The following is a 22414-nucleotide window of genomic DNA, read 5'->3' as shown; positions in this document are numbered from 1 at the left end:
CCAGATTTATTGGTCCTTTCAGGGTTTTGGCCCGGGTGGGTCGGGTTGCTTATCGGTTAGATCTTCCTGAGGAGCTTAGTCAGATACACAACACCTTCCACGTGTCGCAGTTGAGGAAGTGTTTGGTGGATGAGACGGCAGTCGTTCCCCTAGAGGATATTCAGGTTGATAGCGGCCTGAATTATATCGAGAGGCCGGTCGCGATTCTGGAACGGAAGATCAAGACCTTGAGGAACAAGGTAATCCAGCTAGTGAAGGTGCAGTGGCAGCACCGGAAGGGGTCTGAATGGACGTGGGAGGCTGAGGACGAAATGAGAGCGCACTACCCGGAATTATTTGCAGATCCAGCCGTAGCAGACTTCGAGGACAAAGTCTGAGTCAAGTGGGGGAGAATTGTAACGACCCGTTCCCGCTATGTTAATTTATTGGTAATTGTTGTGAGTTTTGCAAGAGGGACTCGGCGAGTTCATAGCCTGACTCGCCGAGTAGGGTCGCGACTGCGAGCACGCGTGAGCCGGGGACTCGGCGAGTCCATATCCTGGACTCGGCGAGTCCATATCCTGGACTCGGCGAGTCCATCCGTCTGGGTGAAACCCTAAATCCCCGGGTTGCCCACTATTTAAACCACCTTATAGCCCCCTTTCTCGCCTCCCTCACCCTGAGAACACAGTGAGAGAACCCTAATCCTCCCTTGAGAGCTTATAAGTGTTTTGGTGCCATTTTGTGAAGGTGTGAAGAAGGAGAAGAAGAAAGAAGCAAGGAGAAGAGTTGTAGTGCAAAGATCCAAGGGCAAATCTGAGTTAATTGAGGTATTTTCGGAGTTTCCTTCTTCTTATATGCTTTAAACTTCCATTAGAGCTCTCCTAAGAGCTAGTTGATGCTTGTTCCAAGCCTTATGTTGGCATGAATGTCTTAATAAGTCGAAATATCTTTGGATCTGAATGATGGGGTGTTGTAGTGCCCAGATCTACTGTCTTTTTGGAGTTAATTTGCATATTAACCATAGATCTACCCATTTTGTGCATCTTTTAGCCTTATTTCCCTTATTCATGAGGTTGTGCACGTAAAGTTGGAAACTTTACGTGGTAAATCAGCTTATTAGACTCAGATCTATCAATTGTATGTGTTGGTTTCAAACAAAATCGAGTAGAAATCAGTTGCATGGCGGCAACTCGGCGAGTCGGGAAGAACGACTCGGCGAGTTGGGTCGCGAGTTCCCGAGTCCTTCAGTTTTATCAGTGTCGAGTGGACGAGGTGAGTTAGGGAGTGGACTCAGCGAGTTGAGAGTAGACTCAGTGATGGAGGGACTCGGCGAGTTTGTTCATACAACTCGGCGAGTCCAAGGCAATCTTCTTAGGATCAAGAACAACTCGTCGAGTTTGTTCATACGGCTCGGCGAGTCGGATGAAGATTGTCTGAGTTCTTGGATCAAGAGGGTACTCGACGAGTCGATGCCACACTCGACGAGTAGCAGCGTGTAGAACTGAGAAGTGAGAGTAGGACTCGGCGAGTTGGGTGGCCCAACTCGGCGAGTCAGCCTAAAGAGAGTTGACTTTGACCAAGGGTAAAAGAGTCATTTTACCCCAAGTGCAGTGTTTAGTATTTGATTGAGTGTGTTTATGGACTTGTAGCCGAGGAGATTCAGGAGCAGCAGCCGTTAGCTTCCCGAGCCACACACTCATCAGCCAGCTTACGAGGTGAGTTTCCTTTCAGTAGGGACGGGTCTAAGGCCACAATGCCGGCCCGTCCAGTTAGCAGTAGTTTCCGGACTTCGGTCCGATGTAGTAGTTGGTATGTTTGATGCCTTCGTGGCTCAGACAGGATTTATGTGTTATGTGTTATATGTTATGTGTTCCGGGCTACGGCCCGATGCAGTATGCAGTATATGTGTTCATGCTAGTTGATATGCTATGCTATGTTCAGTCAGTCAGTTCCGGACTTTGGTCCGATGCAGGGACAAGGTCCCAGATAGTTCCGGACTTCGGTCCGATGCAGTTAGTTCTGGACTTCAGTCCGATGCAGTTAGTTCCGGACTCCGGTCCGATGCAGGGGACAAGGTCCCAGTTAGTTCCGGACTTCGGTCCGATGCAGTTAGTTTCGGACTTTGGTCCGATGCAGGGGACAAGGTCCCAGTCAGTTCCGGACTTCGATCCGATGCAGTTTCTGGGTTTCGGCCCGATGCAGTGGGCGGGGCCCAATATGTGTTTATATGTTATTGTATGGTATGTGGTATTTTGGGGGAGCTCACTAAGCTTCGTGCTTACAGTTTCAGTTTTGGTTTCAGGTACTTCCGCAAGTAAAGGGAAGAGATCGGGGTGATAGCATCGCACACACCGCAGCTTAGCTTTTATCCTGGGGATGGTTTTAGTTGTTTTGGATTTGATGTAGTATTATACAGTTTTCCGCACAGTATTTTATTATGATCGGATACATCGCGTATGTTTTTATGTTACGATACTCATATTATGGTTTTGACTATATTGAAAAAAAAAATGAAAATTTTTGGGTCGTATTCTTGGGTTGTTTCAAGTTGGTATCAGAGCCCTGGTTTGAGGGATTCGGATACACTTCCGGGTGTATCTGAACTCAAACTAAGGGAAATAAAAGATTTTAGTAAAATAAAAATGTTTTACAAAAAGAATTTTGAAAGCACTTAGAGAAAAAGAATTGTTTTTAACAAAATAGAGGTGTGTGCATGCGGTCAGTCGAGCTCAAGTAAGTACTCCCAAATTACCCATACAAGTTATTTGTTCAGTTTCAGTTTCAGTAGAACAACATGCTAGAATAGGACTAAGGATCTAGGAGAATGCCTTATGTGCCTGCTTATGTGTTACAGCTTTATGAGTATTGCATGCTAGAATTGAGTAGACAGCAGTAGGATAGCCTGTTTAGGTTATGCCTGATAGTATGAGCTTAGCATCCTATGCTAGTGCAGTTTCTTGTTATAAGAATAGTTTTGCTTGAGTCTGTTTCCCTTATCCGAATGTTGCTTGCTTTGTGCTTGGTGGGGTTCTGAGTAATGGGAGTTAGCCATTAGGTGAACACGCCACACCACATGTAATCAGGATTGAATAATCCCAGAGTGCTGGAACTGGCCCTATTGCGCAGCTCTTGTTTGAGTCCAACCGTTGTAGGGACGGATCTTTTACTTGAAGGATTATCTGATCCTCATCACATGTGATGGTGTTTAGGTGGTGGCTAACTGGCATTATGAGGAGACCTACAACAGTTGAGGACCAGTCGTGTTGAGCTTGAGTTTTTCCCTAGGGCAAGCCTAGGATGAGAGCAGCAGAGAATAGCAGTAGTAGAAGTGACTTGGTGGAGTCAAGGCAGTTCTTGAGGAAAGTACGGATAGATGTGGAAGGTAGTATAGGCCCGTACTACTGAAAGCAGAGGATCCGTACTCGAATCAAGGAAGGCCAAGACAAGACCAGGAAGCTAGTAGAAGTAGCATGATCCCTTGAGATATTTCAGTGTTCTGATGTTGTTATGATATGTTTCAGAATGGTAGTTTTGCGTCCGAGACCAGCAGTCGGCAGCTCAGATGCCGGACGGTGATCAGGCCCGGAGGTCGGGCAGATGGATGAGCAGACTAGAGAGTTCCTTTCTTCTGAGGTTACTCGCATCATACTGGAGCAGACTCCTGTGATCTTCGGTTCGATCAAGGAGGGTATTTTAGAGCTGATGGATGAGAGATTGAGTACTTTCCGTGCTGAGATGGCGGCCGTGATGGGGTCGCGCACACTTACGTTCAGGGAGTTCAGGGCATGCGGAGCTCCAGACTATCATGGGGCGCGGGACCCCATAGCGAGTACCAGATGGTTGGCGGATGTGGCCAACGCTTTCCGCACTAGTAGGTGTCCCGAGGGGGACAAGGTCAGATTGGCGTCCTGTCTTCTGAAGGACAGGGCACGGGACTGGTGGGAGGAGGTCGCGCATGCCATCGGGGATGATGCGGCATTGGATGCCATGACCTGGGCTGATTTCTCTACCAGGTTCAGGGCGGAGTTTGCACCGGTCATTGAGGTGCAGCAGTTAGCTAGGGAGTTCCAGGACCTTACCCAGACTACAGAGACAGTGGCGGAGATCACCGCCAAGTTTAGGGAGAGGGCCCTTCTTGTTCCTCAGTATGCAGCCGATGAGGAGATGAAGAAGGCCCGTTATCATGAGATGTTGCGGAGTGACATCCGCATGTTTGTGAGCCGGTCCAGTTGTAAAACGCTGGACGACATGATTGCCAGAGCTAGAGAGAGGGAGATTGATCTCGAGATGGAGAAGAAGAGGAAACCGGAGGCGGTTTCGGGTTCAGGCAGTATGGGCAAAAAGCCCAAGGTTTCAGATCACAGGTCTAGGAGTCAGCAGAGCCACGGTCGGTGTGGCAAGTGTGGGAGATTGCACGAGGGGGCGTGCAAGGCAGGGAGTTCCGGCTGCTACAAGTGCGGTCGGACTGGGCATTTGAGTAGGGATTGTATGGCCCCTGCTACTACGGTTACAGCATCAGATCTAATTTGCTTTCAGTGCAATCAGAGGGGACATAAAAGGTCCCAGTGCCCCAGTTTAGCTGCAGCAGGGAAGGTGGTTGCACCTGCCCCTGCCACCTTGAGGATTACGGATGGCCGGCAGGGCCGATCTGATGCGCCAGTGGCGAAGAGCAGGGCATTTCAGATGTGGTGACGGGTATGTATCTTTCCTCCATCTTTTAATTGTTATAATATCGTTTGAATATTACTTGATGATATGTTTTATTTAGGGTCGTTCTCGGTGAACGGCATCCCTGCTTTGGTATTGTTCGATTCGGGAGCTACCCGATCATTTGTATCACTTGCGCTTAGCAAGAGATTTAGCAGAGCTCCAGGGGAGCTAGATTGTCCATTAGAGGTTGAGATAGCAGATGATAGGACCGTGAGGGTCGGCAGAGTACATAGAGGGTGTTCCCTTCAGATATTTGATGAGCAGTTTTCAGTGGACCTGGTTCCTATTCCCCTGCGTGGGAATAAAGTTATTGTGGGCATGGATTGGCTCAGCCCCAATGGGGCGGTGATTGATTGTGAGCTTCAGCTAGTGAGGGTTCGCACTCCCAGTGGGGGAGAGATAGTGATTCAGGGCGAGAGGCCCCAGCGAGGACCGACCTTTTGTTCCGCCGCAAGGGCGAGGCGCTATGTTCAGCAGGGTTGCGCCGGTTTTGTAGCTTACGTCTTGGATGCCCGGGAGAAGGGCAAGGCGGCGATTGATGATGTTCCTATTGTTCGTGACTACCCGGATGTGTTTCCCGAGGATTTGCCGGGGATACCTCCAGAGAGGCAGGTTGAGTTCAGGATCGACCTAGTTCCTGGTGCGGCTCCGATAGCCAAAGCACCGTATCGACTTGCTCCTCCTGAGATGCAGGAGTTGTCTACACAGCTTCAGGAGCTGTTACACAAGGGTTTCATTCGGCCGAGCAGTTCGCCTTGGGGAGCGCCGATCTTATTTGTGAGGAAGAAGGATGGGTCGCATCGTATGTGCATTAATTATCGGGAGTTGAACAAAGTAATGGTGAAGAACCGTTACCCACTTCCGAGGATAGATGACTTGTTTGATCAGCTTCAGGGAGCGTCTTGGTTCTCCAAGATCGATCTACGCTCCGGTTATCATCAGATGAGGGTTAGAGATGAGGATGTACAGAAGACTGCTTTCAGGACCCGGTATGGTCATTATGAGTTCGTGGTGATGCCATTTGGGCTCACCAATGCCCCAGCCGCGTTCATGGATCTCATGAACCGCGTGTGCAGACCGATGCTGGATCGGTCGGTGATAGTGTTCATAGATGACATCTTGGTATATTCCAAGACACAGGGGCAGCACGAGGAGCACCTACGGGAGGTGTTGGAGACTTTGAGGAGGGAGAGACTTTTCGCAAAGTTCTCCAAGTGCGAGTTCTGGTTACGCGAGGTGCAGTTTCTTGGGCATCTCGTCAACCAGAAGGGTATTTTGGTAGATCCGGCCAAGATTGAGGCCGTGATGCAGTGGGAGGTCCCGAGGTCTCCATCTGAGATTCGGAGCTTCCTAGGGTTGGCAGGGTATTATCGGAGATTTATTCAGGACTTCTCCAAGATAGCAGTGCCGCTCACCCGACTGACCAAGAAGTCGGTGGTTTTTCGTTGGGGGCCTGAGCAGCAGGCGGCGTTCGAGACTCTCAGGCAGAGATTGTGCGAGGCTCCGATCCTTAACTTGCCAGAGGGAGTAGAGGATTTCGTAGTCTATTGTGATGCTTCGATCACAGGTATGGGAGCAGTATTGATGCAGCGAGGCCATGTGGTAGCTTATGCCTCGAGACAGTTGAAGCCTCACGAGGCTAATTATCCTACCCACGACTTTGAGCTGGGGGCAGTTGTATTTGCCCTCAAGATTTGGAGACATTACCTTTATGGGGTCCGCTGTACTATATACACGGATCACAAGAGTTTGTGATATCTTATGGATCAGCCGAGTTTGAACATGAGGCAGAGGAGATGGTTGGACGTGCTGAAGGACTATGACTGTGAGATCCTTTATCATCCCAGGGAAGGCCAACGTGGTGGCCGACGCCCTAAGCCACAAGGTGTCGGCAGCCCCTATCAGGGATCTGTGTATGAGGATGACTGTGATCACTCCACTGTTGGAGCGGATCAAGGAGGCTCAGATGGAGGGCCTCAAGGAGGAGAGGCAGAAGTGTGAGAGGATAGTGGGCCGAGTAGCTTCATTTGATTACGACAGTCGGGGTTTGTTGACGCTTCATGGTAGGATATGGGTACAGTACTGGGGTGGGGTACGGCAAGTATTGATGGACGAGGCTCATAAGTCTCGATTTTCTATCCACCCAGGAGCGACGAAGATGTATCGAGATCTTCGACCTGATTATTGGTGGCCCTGCACGAAGCGAGACGCCGCTTGGTATGTTGAGAGATGTTTGACCTGTCGGAAGGTCAAAGCGGAGCATCAGAGACCTCACGGCAAGATGCAGCCGTTAGACATTCCCGTGTGGAAATGGGAGGATATCACCATGGATTTTGTCACCAAACTCCCCAGGACCGCACGTGGAGTGGACTCGATATGGATAGTAGTGGATCGGTTGACGAAGAGTGCCCATTTTATTCCGATTCAGGAGAGTATATCGGCGGAAAAGTTAGCCGATATCTATGTGCGGGAGATTGTGGCACGTCATGGAGTGCCGGTATCGGTGGTGTCGGACCGAGATGTTCGATTCACATCCAGATTCTGGAAGCGGTTCCACGACGAGATGGGTACTCGTCTCCATTTCAGCACCGCTTTTCATCCTCAGACAGACGGGCAGAGCGAGAGGACGATTCAGACTCTTGAGGACATGCTTAGGGCATGTGTTCTAGATTTTGGGGGCAGTTGGGATACGTATCTTCCGTTAGCGGAATTCTCGTATAACAACGGTTATCATGCGAGCATTGATCGACCTCCTTTTGAGATGTTATATGGCAGGAAGTGCAGGACCCCGATTTGTTGGGGCGAGGTCGGTCAGCGAGTCATAGGGAGCACCGAAGTGGTGCTCAAGACGACGGAGTTGATCCAGCAGGTCCGTAGTAGGCTGCAGACTGCGCAGAGTCGACAGAAGAGCTATGCCGACAGGAGGCGTTCGGACTTGGAGTTCCAGGTGGGAGATATGGTTCTTCTGAAAGTCTCACCTTGGAAAGGTGTCATCAGGTTCCGGAAGAGGGGCAAGTTGGGCCCCGGATTTATTGGTCCTTTCAGGGTTTTGGCCCGGGTGGGTCGGGTTGCTTATCGGTTAGATCTTCCTGAGGAGCTTAGTCAGATACACAACACCTTCCACGTGTCGCAGTTGAGGAAGTGTTTGGTGGATGAGACGGCAGTCGTTCCCCTAGAGGATATTCAGGTTGATAGCGGCCTGAATTATATCGAGAGGCCGGTCGCGATTCTGGAACGGAAGATCAAGACCTTGAGGAACAAGGTAATCCAGCTAGTGAAGGTGCAGTGGCAGCACCGGAAGGGGTCTGAATGGACGTGGGAGGCTGAGGACGAAATGAGAGCGCACTACCCGGAATTATTTGCAGATCCAGCCGTAGCAGACTTCGAGGACAAAGTCTGAGTCAAGTGGGGGAGAATTGTAACGACCCGTTCCCGCTATGTTAATTTATTGGTAATTGTTGTGAGTTTTGCAAGAGGGACTCGGCGAGTTCATAGCCTGACTCGCCGAGTAGGGTCGCGACTGCGAGCACGCGTGAGCCGGGGACTCGGCGAGTCCATATCCTGGACTCGGCGAGTCCATCCGTCTGGGTGAAACCCTAAATCCCCGGGTTGCCCACTATTTAAACCACCTTATAGCCCCCTTTCTCGCCTCCCTCACCCTGAGAACACAGTGAGAACCCTAATCCTCCCTTGAGAGCTTATAATGTTTTGGTGCCATTTTATGAAGGTGTGAAGAAGGAGAAGAAGAAAGAAGCAAGGAGAAGAGTTGTAGTGCAAAGATCCAAGGGAAAATCTGAGTTAATTGAGGTATTTTCGGAGTTTCTTTCTTGTTATATGCTTTAAACTTCCATTAGAGCTCTCCTAAGAGCTAGTTGATGCTTGTTCCAAGCCTTATGTTGGCATGAATGTCTTAATAAGTCGAAATATCTTTGGATCTGAATGATGGGGTGTTGTAGTGCCCAGATCTACTGTCTTTTTGGAGTTACTTTGCATATTAACCATAGATCTACCCATTTTGTGCATCTTTTAGCCTTATTTCCCTTATTCATGAGGTTGTGCACGTAAAGTTGGAAACTTTACATGGTAAATCAGCTTATTAGACTCAGATCTATCAATTGTATGTGTTGGTTTCAAACAAAATCGAGTAAAAATCAGTTGCATTGCGGAAACTCGGCGAGTCGGGAAGAACGACTCGGCGAGTTGGGTCGCGAGTTCCCGAGTCCTTCAGTTTTATCAGTGTCGAGTGGACGAGGTGAGTTAGGGAGTGGACTCAGCGAGTTGAGAGTAGACTCAGTGATGGAGGGACTCGGCGAGTTTGTTCATACAACTCGGCGAGTCCAAGGCAATCATCTTAGGATCAAGAACAACTCGTCGAGTTTGTTCATACGGCTCGGCGAGTCGGATGAAGATTGTCTGAGTTCTTGGATCAAGAGGGTACTCGACGAGTCGATGCCACACTCGACGAGTAGCAGCATGTAGAACTGAGAAGTGAGAGTAGGACTCGGCGAGTTGGGTGGCCCAACTCGGCGAGTCAGCCCAAAGAGAGTTGACTTTGACCAAGGGTAAAAGAGTCATTTTACCCCAAGTGCAGTGTTTAGTATTTGATTGAGTGTGTTTATGGACTTGTAGCCGAGGAGATTCAGGAGCAGCAGCCGTTAGCTTCCCGAGCCACACACTCATCAGCCAGCTTACGAGGTGAGTTTCCTTTCAGTAGGGACGGGTCTAAGGCCACAATGCCGGCCCATCCAGTTAGCAGTAGTTTCCGAACTTCGGTCCGATGTAGTAGTTGGTATGTTTGATGCCTTCGTGGCTCAGACAGGATTTATGTGTTATGTGTTATATGTTATGTGTTCCGGGCTACGGCCCGATGCAGTATGCAGTATATGTGTTCATGCTAGTTGATATGCTATGATATGTTCAGTCAGTCAGTTCCGGACTTTGGTCCGATGCAGGGACAAGGTCCCAGATAGTTCCGGACTTCGGTCCGATGCAGTTAGTTCCGGACTCCGGTCCGATGCAGGGGACAAGGTCCCAGTTAGTTCCGGACTTCGGTCTGATGCAGTTAGTTCCGGACTTTGGTCCGATGCAGGGGACAAGGTCCCAGTCAGTTCCGGACTTCGGTCCGATGCAGTTTCCGGGTTTCGGCCCGATGCAGTGGGCGGGGCCCAATATGTGTTTATATGTTATTGTATGGTATGTGGTATTTTGGGGGAGCTCACTAAGCTTCGTGCTTACAGTTTCAGTTTTGGTTTCAGGTACTTCCGCAAGTAAAGGGAAGAGCTCGGGGTGATAGCATCGCACACACCACAACTTAGCTTTTATCCTGGGGATGGTTTTAGTTGTTTTGGATTTGATGTAGTATTATACAGTTTTCCGCACAGTATTTTATTATGATCGGATACATCGCGTATGTTTTTATGTTACGATACTCATATTATGGTTTTGACTATATTGAAAAAAAAAATGAAAATTTTTGGGTCGTATTCTTGGGTTGTTTCAGTTACGAGTAATTCTCAAGATATATACACACAATCATAGTCTTGTAATAATTGATAAGCGATAATATTTCTATCTGATGATAGCTTTTGTGTTATTCACTTAGAATTTCTGCTTATGACATACATGGCCCTTACAAAAGCTCTTATGTGACCAGAGATTAATGAAGATCCACGGAATGTTTCTCAGGAGTCAGGGAAATATGTAAGTTTCCTGTGTACTTTACATCTTAGAATGCAGTCTATGGTGTCGATAATTATCATTTAAGTTTTTCCGAACTTCCTTTGGACTTTGGTTTTCACATATCATTCTAATCAAGTTCTCATTTGAATTTTGCTAATTTTAGTTAAGAGAGAATAAAAATAGTAATATTTATTTTTGGTTTTACGATATAGTGAGTGGTGTTGTCTTATGAGTTGAACTCGGATAACCCTTTACTTGAAATGAAATGAGATGAACAAATATAATCTAGAGTAAATTACACGAATGGTCCCTATGGTTTGGGGTAATTTGCACGTTTGGTCTCTAATTTATTTTTTTAACCCGGATGGTCCGTATTGTTTGTTTTTTGTTGCGCACTTGGTCTCTGTCTTACCTAAAAAGACTATTTTGCCCTTATTTTTTAATTTATTTAAATAAACACACCACAAACTCCACTTCCACCTTACCTTACCTACCCCACCTTATTTAATAAATTAAAAATCAGAGACTTTAGTCCCAAATATGTTTATAGTTTGTATATCTTATGTGGTTTGATATACTTAATTCTCTATAAGTCGTGCTCTGATACCAATCTGTCACACCCCAAACCAAGGGTGGTGGAAACGTCCGGGGGTGGAGGACTTCATGTATAGTATCATAACCGCAATTGCAATAGTAATTTAAGCAAACACAACCAACATATATATAATTGAAAGAGTTACATCATTATATGAGTTACATGTTTCCAAATCAATTACAATATGTTGACAAAACATGAAATGTTGATGTTTTAACGTTCCATCCTCAAAATGCACTTTGATACCTGTTTAGTGATTTCCTGAGAATACAAGTTGTTTGAAAAAGTATCAACACAAAGGTTGGTGAGTTCATAAGATTTTGTTTTCAAACTTGATAAAAGTTTTTCTCTTGTAAATTTCATGTTTGTTTCAAAAAAATCCGATATTTTCCTTAAAATGTGTAATGTAGTCTTATATCCGAAGACCAAAATGTATAAGTAACCTCTCTTACTAATAGAAAATGATATGTGTTTAAATCGACATATACGCGTTTGAATTAAATGAAATTCTCGTAAATTCTTATGTTTGTTAATACTTTCTGTGAGTTTATTATAACCATGCTATGACCTAGTTGGCTTGAAACGACGTTCTTCAGGCGTCGTAGATGTTTATGACATTTGTCACCCCAGACCTGTCGGTCTAACTGTTGCATGCAGTTAAGGTGTGGGTTTGTCAAGCCCAATATAGATCTATATACAGCTATCACACTCTCCCTCCAGGAGACTCTGGTTTCAATACAGAACTTAATGGTAAATGTGAAGCGAATGTCTCACAAAGTCTTTAACAAATTTACGTGTAATGTAATGAAAATCTCTTATTGTATAAATGTACACTTTTTGTATGAGTGTGTTATGTAATGTATCATAAACCATACCTATTATAGTTTATCAAAACAAGGGTAGTAATGGTAACGTACGTAAACTATATTCAACGTAGTTCATTCAATTGTTTGAGTAAAATGGATGTACTTTGATTACAACAATCGTGTTATCCTTTATATTTCATATGTATATCTATATCAAAATCCATTTATTAACTAATGCATGTTCATATACCAAGATAAAATGTCATTCATTTGTAATAACATACATTCACATAAAGATATACACCTTGCTCAACATGTTACAAGGTGATAATAATATGTAAGCATTTTTCTGTTAGTAACAAATTCGATCATTGTTATTAGAAAATTTATAAAAACTTCATAATAGATCCAAATCAGAATCCATAAATTTTGGGAGTTTGGTTAATGAGTCTAGTTTTTTTTATAAATTTTTCCATGATTTTTAGTGACCTCCAACTTAGGTGAAAACGTCCATAAACACAGACTGGTCCGGATTGGTTCTTGAAATGATAGGCAGTTTTGCAAATATCACCATAAATTGTAGAAAAATCATATGGATATGTGAAAGTATCCATTTTAAAGCTAAGAACTTGAAATACTTGCAACTTGTACGGTTTTGAAAACAAAAATGTTTTAGTTGACCAAAATAGTCCGTGAATGGAGTCCAACTTTTATGATGTAAGCTGTTATAAACATTTAGTTGTGTTCTTGATGATTTAACTTGTATTCTCCCTCTTAAAACTTAAGAAAATATGAAAATGTAGGGGTATGAACCCACCTTGAGTGATTTCAGTAGATGGATGATGGAGAAATGTAGTATTCCACTTAAGAACACTAAGAAGATGTCTTAAAGGTTCGAAGATCTAACACTAATGTGATGGAATTTGTGTAAGCAATCTATGATTTGGAGTAATAGGAAGTGAAATAATTATGTGGAGGATGAATATACTTACCAAAAGTGGGAGAAAACTTGGAAGAAGGCCCTTGAATCTCGAATTTTTGGTGAGAAGATTGAGAGAGAAAAGTGTTTAATCTTTGGTGAAATGAGAGCAAGTGAGTGAGAATGAGGAGAGAGGATGAGTGTCCAGCACTAAGAACGTGGGAATAACTTGTGAGAGAGGTAAAAAGTACAAGGAAGTGAGAAGGTATGGTGGGGAGGATTGTGGGTTAGTCATGGAGTGGGTATGGTGGTTACTTATGTCATAATACAAAGAAAAGTCAAGACTCCACCTCTTGTACTTCACCCACTCTTCTTGGATAAGGATTATCCCTAAGAGGCTTCAGCCCGAAAAAGGGGGTTTCGGGTCTTTTAGGGTATTTCACCTGTTTTTACCTCGTTTTAAGTGGTTTTTTATCTGGTTAAGGGTCAGGATGACCCAAAAGACTATGAAAAGTTACAAGAACATTTGAGAGTGATTTAGAAGAGATTTGAAATAGAGAGAGATGGAGTGAATACAATTTAGGGAGGTTTTGTTTGTGACATTTTTGAGTGTCCGGCTTCGCAATGCAAGATCTGTAAACCCCATTACGCCATGTTTTAGCGTCTTACACACTCCCGATGAGTGTGCAATAGTGTTTTATCGCTTTGGTTCAGTGTTTAGCATTTTCACGGCTATGGAAATTTAAGCATACAAATTTTCCGATGATGTTTTCTCGTTAAAATAGTGAGTTCTTTAGTAAATAAAAATGTAAACCCTAATATACAAGGGCTAATTGGGTCCTCTGGTTTGACTTGTTGACTTTGACTTGACCCGAAATTGACTATTGTCACATGTATGTTCAATTAGAGAAAACATCGATCCAAGAAAATTAGGGTTGCATGCCTACATAGGGATTATTTATTATGCTTAAAATCCATCAATAATATTCTAAGTCATAAAGTTTCCAACTTTATGACTTTCCATGGCTAGAAAAAGTCCATGCACCAAAACCCTAACTTTCAACTAAAATCTTTTCCTTTTAATCTTCAATCCTCTTAAGTTCCAATGCTTGTCAATTATGACAACCCGATATTTCGACTCTATGTAATGACCTAAAAAGTCAAGTATTGTAACCACTTTTGAATTAATGAAATTAAGTTTGAAAATAAAATGTGCAAAAGTCTCTTTAGGGATATCTACTATGCTAGATATTGTGTCAAGGTTTACAGAAATTCTAAGAACACTAAAATCCGAGTTATAACGAAGAAGTTATGACCATTCTAAGATTTCCGACAAAACCGACAACACCGATTAACGAAAAATGCGAATTTTCAATACAATAGTTTTTAGCTTTAAGTATCTATATAAAAGTTGTAGATATCATTAAACCGTGAGTGTACATAAAAAGAACGTCCAAATCTGACTTCGTATGAGAGAGTTATGATTTTTCCAAGATCCAGATATAGCAGTAGACAGCTAAAAACTCGAAATAGAGATTGAGAGACTTTTGACTGAAACAACCTAAATGAGAATCGAAGGTCTCAACCAAAGTAGCGCAACGGTAAAAAGTCTAACGAATATGGTCATCGAATGAAGGAGTTATGGAATTTAAACGGACTTTTCTAGGTCCGGCCTGTTAAAAATAAATAATTAAAAATAAAATCAAAATTTTCCGACAAAGTCTAAACGAAAGTTGTAGAGTATATTCTCACATACGCGTGCATATAAAGAACGTCGAAAACGGAGCTCATACGCGAAAATTACGGATTTTACAAGTTCGAGACCCGAAATCCGAGGTTATCAGGCTTGTCACGACGTGGCACAATTGGCCATGACGTGGCAGCATGACTGATGGCGTCTTGTCAGATTGAAGAGGATAGGATTTTGGAAGAGGATAGGGTTTTTCTCCCCACGACGTGGCACACAAAATCCACCCCTATAAATAGAAGTCTTGGGGTGCCGGGTTTAGGTGCTCCATTCTTCCATCTCTCGTGCTGAAACTCTGCGGTTAAGCTCCCGAAGCCCCGGTTTTCACACTCAAGTTCCGAAGGAAGGTTCTACACTCCCGAGATTCCCGGTTATTCCCGAGAAAATCCACTTTTCCAAGTCAAAGTTCTGCTCGATTTTCAGCTCGCTTTCTCAAATCAATCAAGTGAGTTCATACCCCTATAAACTACACTTTCAAATGTTTTATCAATGCTTTTTATACACTTTTAAGGGGGGAAATACAAGTAAACACACGGTTATTATCGTGTGTAATATAAAGTTTCACTATATACTCTTTTTATCAACTAAATCATATGTGATTCATAACTACTACATGGGAACTTTCGTATGCAATATATATTCTCGACAACATCTTGTCTTTTGGAAATAAATAAATAAATTGGGAACAAAATTTAAAAGAATTATTTAAAAAAATAGCTAGACCTTTTTTTTCCTTCAATGTCTCTTTTTGTTTAAGGTCAAAATTGTTTTACAAAAAAAAAAAAAAAAAAAAAAAAAAAAAAAAAAAAAAAAAACCCCTCAATTTGTAATTGCTAGTGTACATTTCCAGTGGACGACCAAAACCCCCTCAATTTGACACTCCAATTTCTCCCCACCTTTCGCTTTACTTTCTCTGTTTTCGCGATTCATCTCCTCGATAGCTCCAGATCCCCCCTATGGCGACGGCGGACGACGGGAGGGCTCCCCACGAAAGCAGTGGAGACGATGAGAAGTCCCTTAAGAGGTCTTTCCTCCCAGGTTCAACATTCTTGCTGTTTACGTGCTAATTTGGATTCTTAAACCTTTGAGGCTTGCTAAATATGTTTAAATTGTTAGTTTTGATCGTGCACAAGCCTTAAAGAAAGGGCAACATGTGTTTAAATTGTTTGTTTTGATGAGATAATTTTGAGATTACAGTAGAGAAGTGGAGGATGGATATGACTCTTTAATGAGGAAACAACTGAAAACTAAAATGTTACGAGTAATTCTCAAAATATATACACACAATCATAGTCTTGTAATAATTGATAAGCGACAATATTTGTGTCTAATGATAGCTTTTGTGTTATTCACTTGAATTTCTTCTTATGGCGTACATGGCCCTTACAAAAGCTCTTATGTGACCAGAGATTAATGAAGATCCACGGAATGTTTTTCAGGAGTCAGGGAAAGATGTAAGTTTCCTGTGTACTTTACATCTTAGAATGCAATCTATGTTGTCGATAATTATCATTTAAGTTTTTCCGAACTTCCTTTGGACTTTGGTTTTCACATATCATTCTAATCAAGTTCTCATTTGAATTTTGCTAATTTTAGTTAAGAGAGAATAAAAATAGTAATATTTATTTTTGGTTTTACATATAGTGAGTGGTGTTGTCTTATGAGTTGAACTCGGATAACCCTTTACTTGAAATGAAATGAGATGAACAAATATAATCTAGAGTAAATTACACGAATGTTCCCTATGATTTGGGGTAATTTGCACGTTTGGTCTCTAATTTATTTTTTTAACCCGGATGGTCTGTATTGTTTGTTTTTGTTGCGCACTTTGTCTCTGTCTTACCTAAAAAGACTATTTTGCCATTGATTTTTTAATTTATTTAAATAAACACACCACAAACTCCAATTCCACCTTACCTTAGCTACCCCGCCTTGTTTAAATAAATTAAAAAATTAAAGGCAAAATAGTTTTTTTAGGTAGACAGGGACCAAGCGCAACAAAAACAAACTGTAGGGACCTTTCGAGTTAAAAAATAAGTTAGGAACCAAACATGCAGATTACCCCAAACCATAGGGACCATTCGTGTAATTTAGTCTATAATCTATTATTTCTTAGGACTTGCAAGTGTTTTTATTTGCTCATAAAGCGATAAATTTTGTCTGAAGTGAAACCATTGTAACCCCTATGCACTTTTGATTTCATGAACCGAAGAATTCAACTGGAGTATCAAATCAAGGTGAGAGTTCTGCTAGCATTTCTAATGTCAATGGACAAGATCCAAAAACATCAATAGCTTCACCACAATACCCAACAACACTCGAGAACCTCCCTAGTGATGCTTTATTAAACATACTCATCCGCTTGTTATCAAAACAAGTTGCTCAAATGAGGTGCATCTCCAAATCTTGGAATGCCCTCTTATCTCAATCCTCATTTATAAAATCTCACCTCCATCATTCCATCACACGGTAGTTACGAAGTCTTTTTTCAGTTTGGGTTTGATCCAAAAACCGATGATTACAAAGTAGTTAAACTTATAGGCCTTACAGAACCACGCAACTTACGCCCTAAAATTTTACCCTATCCCGTAAAAAAGTGGTTGCAAGTTGAAGTTTACAGTATGCGAAAAGGTTCGTGGGAGTTCATCACTCAAAGATTTCCATCGTGTGTCACAGAGATTTTTGAACCCGAAGGCGTCTGTGTAGATGGGCATGACGGATATCTTCATTGGCTTGGTTGTATTGCTGAAGATGGCGATCGACAGACGATAGTGGCATTTGATTTGGGGTTAGAGACGTTCATTGAGATGCCTCTTCCGGATGCTATACTAGAATACCGTGGGCCGAATTCTTTAGGAGTTTTGGGAGGGAATCTTTGCGTTGTGACATGGGTGAGTGATGGTGTATGTGAGGTGTGGGTGATGGAGGAGTATGGGGTGGCTGAGTCATGGGTTAAATGCCATGTCTTCTCGCAGTTTAGATGTTTATTTGGATTCACATCACGCAATGAGCTTCTTATTGAAGATGATGATTGTCATCTTGTTTTGTATCATCCAGTTGCAGACAAGGCTAAAATCTTGGAGAAATATTGTCCTGGAAGATTTGGTGCAAATAAAATCGTGGAGTATGTCGACAGTCTTGTTTGGGTGGCACCTAACGTGAGATGAGATTCTTCTTGTCTTGTACTCACTTGTTATAACTTAACTGACTCTTGTACTATGTTTGTTGTTAATTTCTTACTGCATTACATCTACATAAACATTCTCTCTTATCAGCATCTTCATGTGTTGTCATAGTGGTTCTAATATGATTTCTAATATTTGTGAAATTAAAATCTCTAACTTGTTACCTATTGGGTATTCACATGGTCACTTGGCCAGAATAGTTGCTATAGAGGTTCATTTTAATTATTGCACATTTGACACAACCATAAAAGCTCCCAATTTCCTCCATGTTTCGTTCTAATTGTATACATTTTTTTTGTCCATTTTGTCCTATATCTGATATTTGCCCGTTGTATACATTTTTTTTTTTTTTTGAAGAATAAATAATCGATTTGAATGAGACCAAATAATTATTTTATTCCTACATTAAAAAAAATCACAATATTTATAAACATTAACTATCAATCAATTCTTAAGGTAGTAGGAAAAAATAAGAAGGGTGAATAGGTAAAGGGTTGGTATATCAATCCATCAAACCAAGTTTTTTAGCTTAGCCCATTAATTCAATTCATTATGTCTAAATTAACTGAAAAAGGAACAACTACATACAAGTGTCCACATTATGTGCTTAATCCAATAAGCTCGTAAAGTAAAAAAAGAAACAACTTAAAAAGCAGCAAAAGTTGTTCTACCCATTTGAGCATTTAAAGAATAGGAACTCCTAAATCAATGAGATTGAGATTGTTACACAAGCCTTAAAAAATGGCAAAAGATATACCAACTATTCATAGTTTACAAATAATAATAATAAATACTAAAAGCAAAAACAGGTATTGCACATGTGTGTTCAACAAAAAAACAATAACTTTCATCCCCCACCCAAAGGCTTGGCCTTACGTAAATGTCCCATGCTATTCACAAGATCTTTGCGTGTACAAACCGGAAACATATTTATATTTTTCAACACTTTTACTCTCCAAAGAACATATGGGAAACTAAGCTGATCACGTGAAGTAAATCGAACCACTTCATTGAACCAAAGACACATAAATAAATTAGTCACCGAAGTATGCTCTCTTACAATCACAGACGCCTCATTTAAAGCTGCACAAATAAATAAAACACATAAATAAATTTGTTTCGCCTTTTCCCGCATTGCTGGCATACCCACCTTTATGGCCGGGTCCCACAAAGTCAGACCACATCTTTTTCGGTGAGATAAAAAATTGCAATTTTTGTCTGACATCAGTCCAATGTGCATCAAACACAGTAAACCATGTGTACTACGGAAGAAACATATACTCCAACCGTTCCAAAATTATTGTCCACAGACAAAAAACACACAGATTAAGGAAGCATTAATTACTACCAACTTTATATAATAAAAAGACAGTTTTGTCCTTACTTTGCAATGTTCCATTAAATACTTAGTTAGTTAAGTAATAATAAAAGGGTATTTTGGTAAAAATGTTATTTATTTTTCGAAGTGGACTATTATTTTGGGACAAATCAAAAAGGAAAGATGGACTATAATTTTGGGACTGAGGGAGTATATGATAATTACCTTTTTTGCCATTAAATCTTTTATCTTGAGGGAGGCCATCAAGGGTATATTGGGTAATTTGTATTTCCACTTCTTCAGGGGTGGCTTTGTTTTTCTTGACAACAGCTTTCGCCTCATCATACACGCTACTGCGGGCCCCATGTTCAGAAATTGCAAACACGGATTTTGAACGCCATAAAAGTGACTCAAATACCCCTAATGGATCTCTTCTAAATTGAGACTTTGAATCTACCCATATTGAATATCTTGCGTTAGGAAACAGACGATGTGCTAACATCTGATCAACATTATTATTACACTCAATTAGTATTCAGTAAAGTGTGTTAATGTTAAATGACTATTTTACCCTTACCTTTGGGATTTTTCCGTTCAATCTTTGATCTCTGAAGGGGAGATTTGTAACAATGACAATCCGCCATTTCCCAATAAAACCATCCTTGTTAATTACATGTCCTTGTGCTTCCTGTGTTGCAAGGGTAGTTTCGTCCCAAAATGCTACATAGCAGACCTGTGTACACCTATCTGTGAGTGTGAGATCATTAGAATTAAGGACTCATAAATTAATACAATTTTGATATGCAGATTACAGACCTTTTGAAGTGAGGCATCTGACATTCCAATTGGCTGATGAAGATCATCTCCACCACCAAATGTGCAAGTGGAAACTACACTTTTGCATGAATTCATGAAACTTTTGTCTTCTTTTGATATTGTAAAACCTCCAGCTTCACTGTAGAAACCACAGTGTACACATGCAGTTTCATTCACCTGTTATACCACTTACTCATAAGTTTTTTTTTAAGGTTATATGGAAGGGATGAAAACTTAGTAGTGAGGTGAATAGAGGCTAAAAACCTTGAAACTTTGATCTCTCTGATTTAGGGTTTGGTAACCAGTGAATTGGTTAAACCTTGTGATCCCCATCTCCTGTTGAGAAGTTTTATCAAAAGGTGTGTCATTCTGTGAGATATAAACTAGTTTCTTGATAGGAACAAATGAATCTTTATCATGAGGGAAATCCAGATGCTCAAGTTCTTCAGGAGGTAGGAGCTTCAAGCAACCTGATACCATGTATGAAAGTTTGTCATAAAGTGAATAGAAATGTCCTTCCAATCTGTTGCAATACTAGTCAGAAATCAGAATAAGGTCATCGCCATTAACTTAAGACTTTCAGAATTTAATCATTGATCTTTACCATGGATTATGTATATCACTAATCTAGACACCAATCCAGCCTTTTTACTAATTGAAGATAACAATCGAAACCAAAGGGAAAGACAGCTTCTAGTCCAATCAAATCAAATACAATCACAAAAAATGCAATTCAAACGTTAGAAGAGAAGATCTTGTGAGTGACTTACGTGGAGCATCTAGACGATTCAAGTTCCCCTCCGATTTCTTAACCGGGGATACTACTACATTAGGTTTCTTTTCACGAGTATCAAGGTCCGATTTGATCGAGCTTGATCTCCAACCAAGTTTCGAAGCCTCAAAAACAAGAAGTAGCACTGCTGCGACAAAGAGCAAAACCGGCCACCATCTCGTTAGCTGCTTGCAAGTTCGGTTAGCTAACTCGCTTTTTCCTCGGAACTCCGATTTTCTGCGCTTTCTTCGTGGTCGGGAACGCATCTTGCCGCCGAATTCATCGGGCAGGTCTTCCGTCACCGGAATCGAAACACTGTTGTTGAACATTTTTGCCTAATTACACCGCCGGAGATCTCTGTAGTGTCAGTAGCAGTCGACAACGTCAGAACTCCGTCGAAACTCCGGGTTATTATCGCGCTGTGAACCGATTTGGATTGAACAAAAAGGAGAACATGCGCTTGTTATACCCTTGCCCTATTGAAATTTGCAAAACCTATCCCCTAGTACACATTATGACACATTAGACCATCTCATAGTATATACAGACACGTTATGAGATTTAGAAACGGAAAACCGGACCGAAACCGGAATCGGAATCGGACCGGAACCGGAACCAGAACCGTTATAATAGAAATATGTAAAACTGGTCCGGGTCTCAAGTTTAAAGAATGACTCTATCCAAGTTTTGGGTCCTTCGAGTCCGGGTAAACAAAGTTTAAGAACCGGAACCGGTTTTAGGGATCGGAACTGGTTTCTGTGAAAAGTTTAAAACATGCATAACTTATTCGTTTGAAGTTGGATTTGCATTAGTTTTTTCCTAGAGTGTAGTTTATAGTTTGTACATGATTTTAGACTATAATTTTGTCATTTTTGGGTTTATATTCACTGACTTACAATCTCTCAAATTCGAGATATCAAAGCTAGAAATTTTATGTTTTTCAGTTTATTTATTTATTTATTTATTTATTTATTTATTTATTTATTTATTCTGTGATAGTTTTAAAACATGCGTATCTCATTCGTTTGAAGTCGGATTGGCTTGAGGTTTTTCCAAAGTGTAGTTTATAGTTTGTACATGATTTTAGACTATAATTTTGTTATTTTTGGCTTTATATTTATTGACTTACAGTCTCTCAAATTCGGGATATCAAAGCTGGAAATTTTATGTTTTTCAGCTTTTTTTTTTTGTATTCAGTGATAGTTTTAAAACTTGCATATCTAATTTGTTTGCGGTTTTTTCTAAAATGTAGTATGGAGTTTGTACATGATTTTAACCTATAATTTTGTCATTTTTGGTTTCATATTCATTGATTTTAAACTAGAATTTTCTGCTTTTTCAGCTTTATTTTTGTATTTTGTAAGTTTTTAAAACACGCATATCTAATTCGTTTGAAGTCGAATTACCATGAGGGTTTTTGCAATGTGTATTTTAGAGTTTGTACATGATTTTAGACTATAATTTTGTCATTTTTTTTTGTTTAATATTCAATGACTTATAGTCCACCGAAGTTGGGATATCAAAGTTGAAAATTTTCAAAGTTTACCACTAAGTAATTACCAAAAAATTTTGGTTTTCCCAGGTTTTCCAGTTCTAGACTCAATTTACCCGGTATCTTACCCGGAACCGAACCGGGAACGGTTCTTATATGCATGTCCAATTTACGGTCCTACAAAATCCCATTAACCAGTTCTCGGATTTTTCAGGTTCGGGTCTACCGGTTCAGGTTTGGAATCACTCTCATCCGTACATTAGACCAACAATATTGTTGTTCTTTCTAACTATGTGGCATAGAATTACATCGTTTTTTCTTCTATTTTCTCCATTTCACTACAAATTTGATTTATTGTTTTTCTAAAAAAGTATTGTGTATATACATAAAGTA

At 41.5% G+C, this 22414-nt stretch overlaps 2 protein-coding genes across 2 annotated transcripts; one reads left to right on the top strand and one right to left on the bottom strand.

Annotated features, from left to right (window-relative positions):
- The first annotated feature begins 17059 nt into the window (after nucleotides 1–17059).
- LOC145040438 (F-box/kelch-repeat protein At3g06240-like) lies at nucleotides 17060–17605 on the top strand. Its single transcript, XM_078988366.1, has one exon. It carries the CDS (start codon nucleotides 17060–17062, stop codon nucleotides 17603–17605), a length of 546 nt encoding a protein of 181 aa, XP_078844492.1.
- A 752-nt stretch (nucleotides 17606–18357) lies between these two features.
- LOC145043246 (DNA-directed RNA polymerase subunit beta (DUF616)) lies at nucleotides 18358–20980 on the bottom strand. The gene is made up of 6 exons (XM_078991828.1): nucleotides 20528–20980; nucleotides 20022–20227; nucleotides 19758–19934; nucleotides 19519–19674; nucleotides 19167–19443; nucleotides 18358–18706 (listed from the first exon to the last, which is right to left on the bottom strand). The coding sequence occupies exons 1-6, from the start codon at nucleotides 20856–20858 to the stop codon at nucleotides 18471–18473; spliced, it is 1383 nt and encodes a 460-aa protein (XP_078847954.1). The 5' UTR covers nucleotides 20859–20980; the 3' UTR covers nucleotides 18358–18470.
- Nucleotides 20981–22414: the final 1434 nt, after the last annotated feature.

Source organism: Lactuca saligna, chromosome 4 (genome assembly GCF_052625555.1).
Source record: "Lactuca saligna cultivar CGN05327 chromosome 4, ASM5262555v1, whole genome shotgun sequence".
Lineage (NCBI taxonomy): Eukaryota > Viridiplantae > Streptophyta > Magnoliopsida > Asterales > Asteraceae > Lactuca > Lactuca saligna.
This window is presented reverse-complemented; position numbering and strand designations above follow the sequence as displayed.

Excerpts from the sequence above, each read along its gene's own strand:
- LOC145040438 (XM_078988366.1), top strand. The coding sequence starts at position 17,060 with ATGCGAAAAGGTTCGTGGGAGTTCATCACTCAAAGATTTCCATCGTGT.
- LOC145043246 (XM_078991828.1), bottom strand. The coding sequence starts at position 20,858 with ATGTTCAACAACAGTGTTTCGATTCCGGTGACGGAAGACCTGCCCGAT. Across the intron at positions 20,228-20,527 it reads GAATCGTCTAGATGCTCCAC|GTTGCTTGAAGCTCCTACCT; the intron begins GTAAGTCACTCA and ends ACATGGTATCAG. Across the intron at positions 19,935-20,021 it reads AGAGAGATCAAAGTTTCAAG|GTGAATGAAACTGCATGTGT; the intron begins GTTTTTAGCCTC and ends GTGGTATAACAG.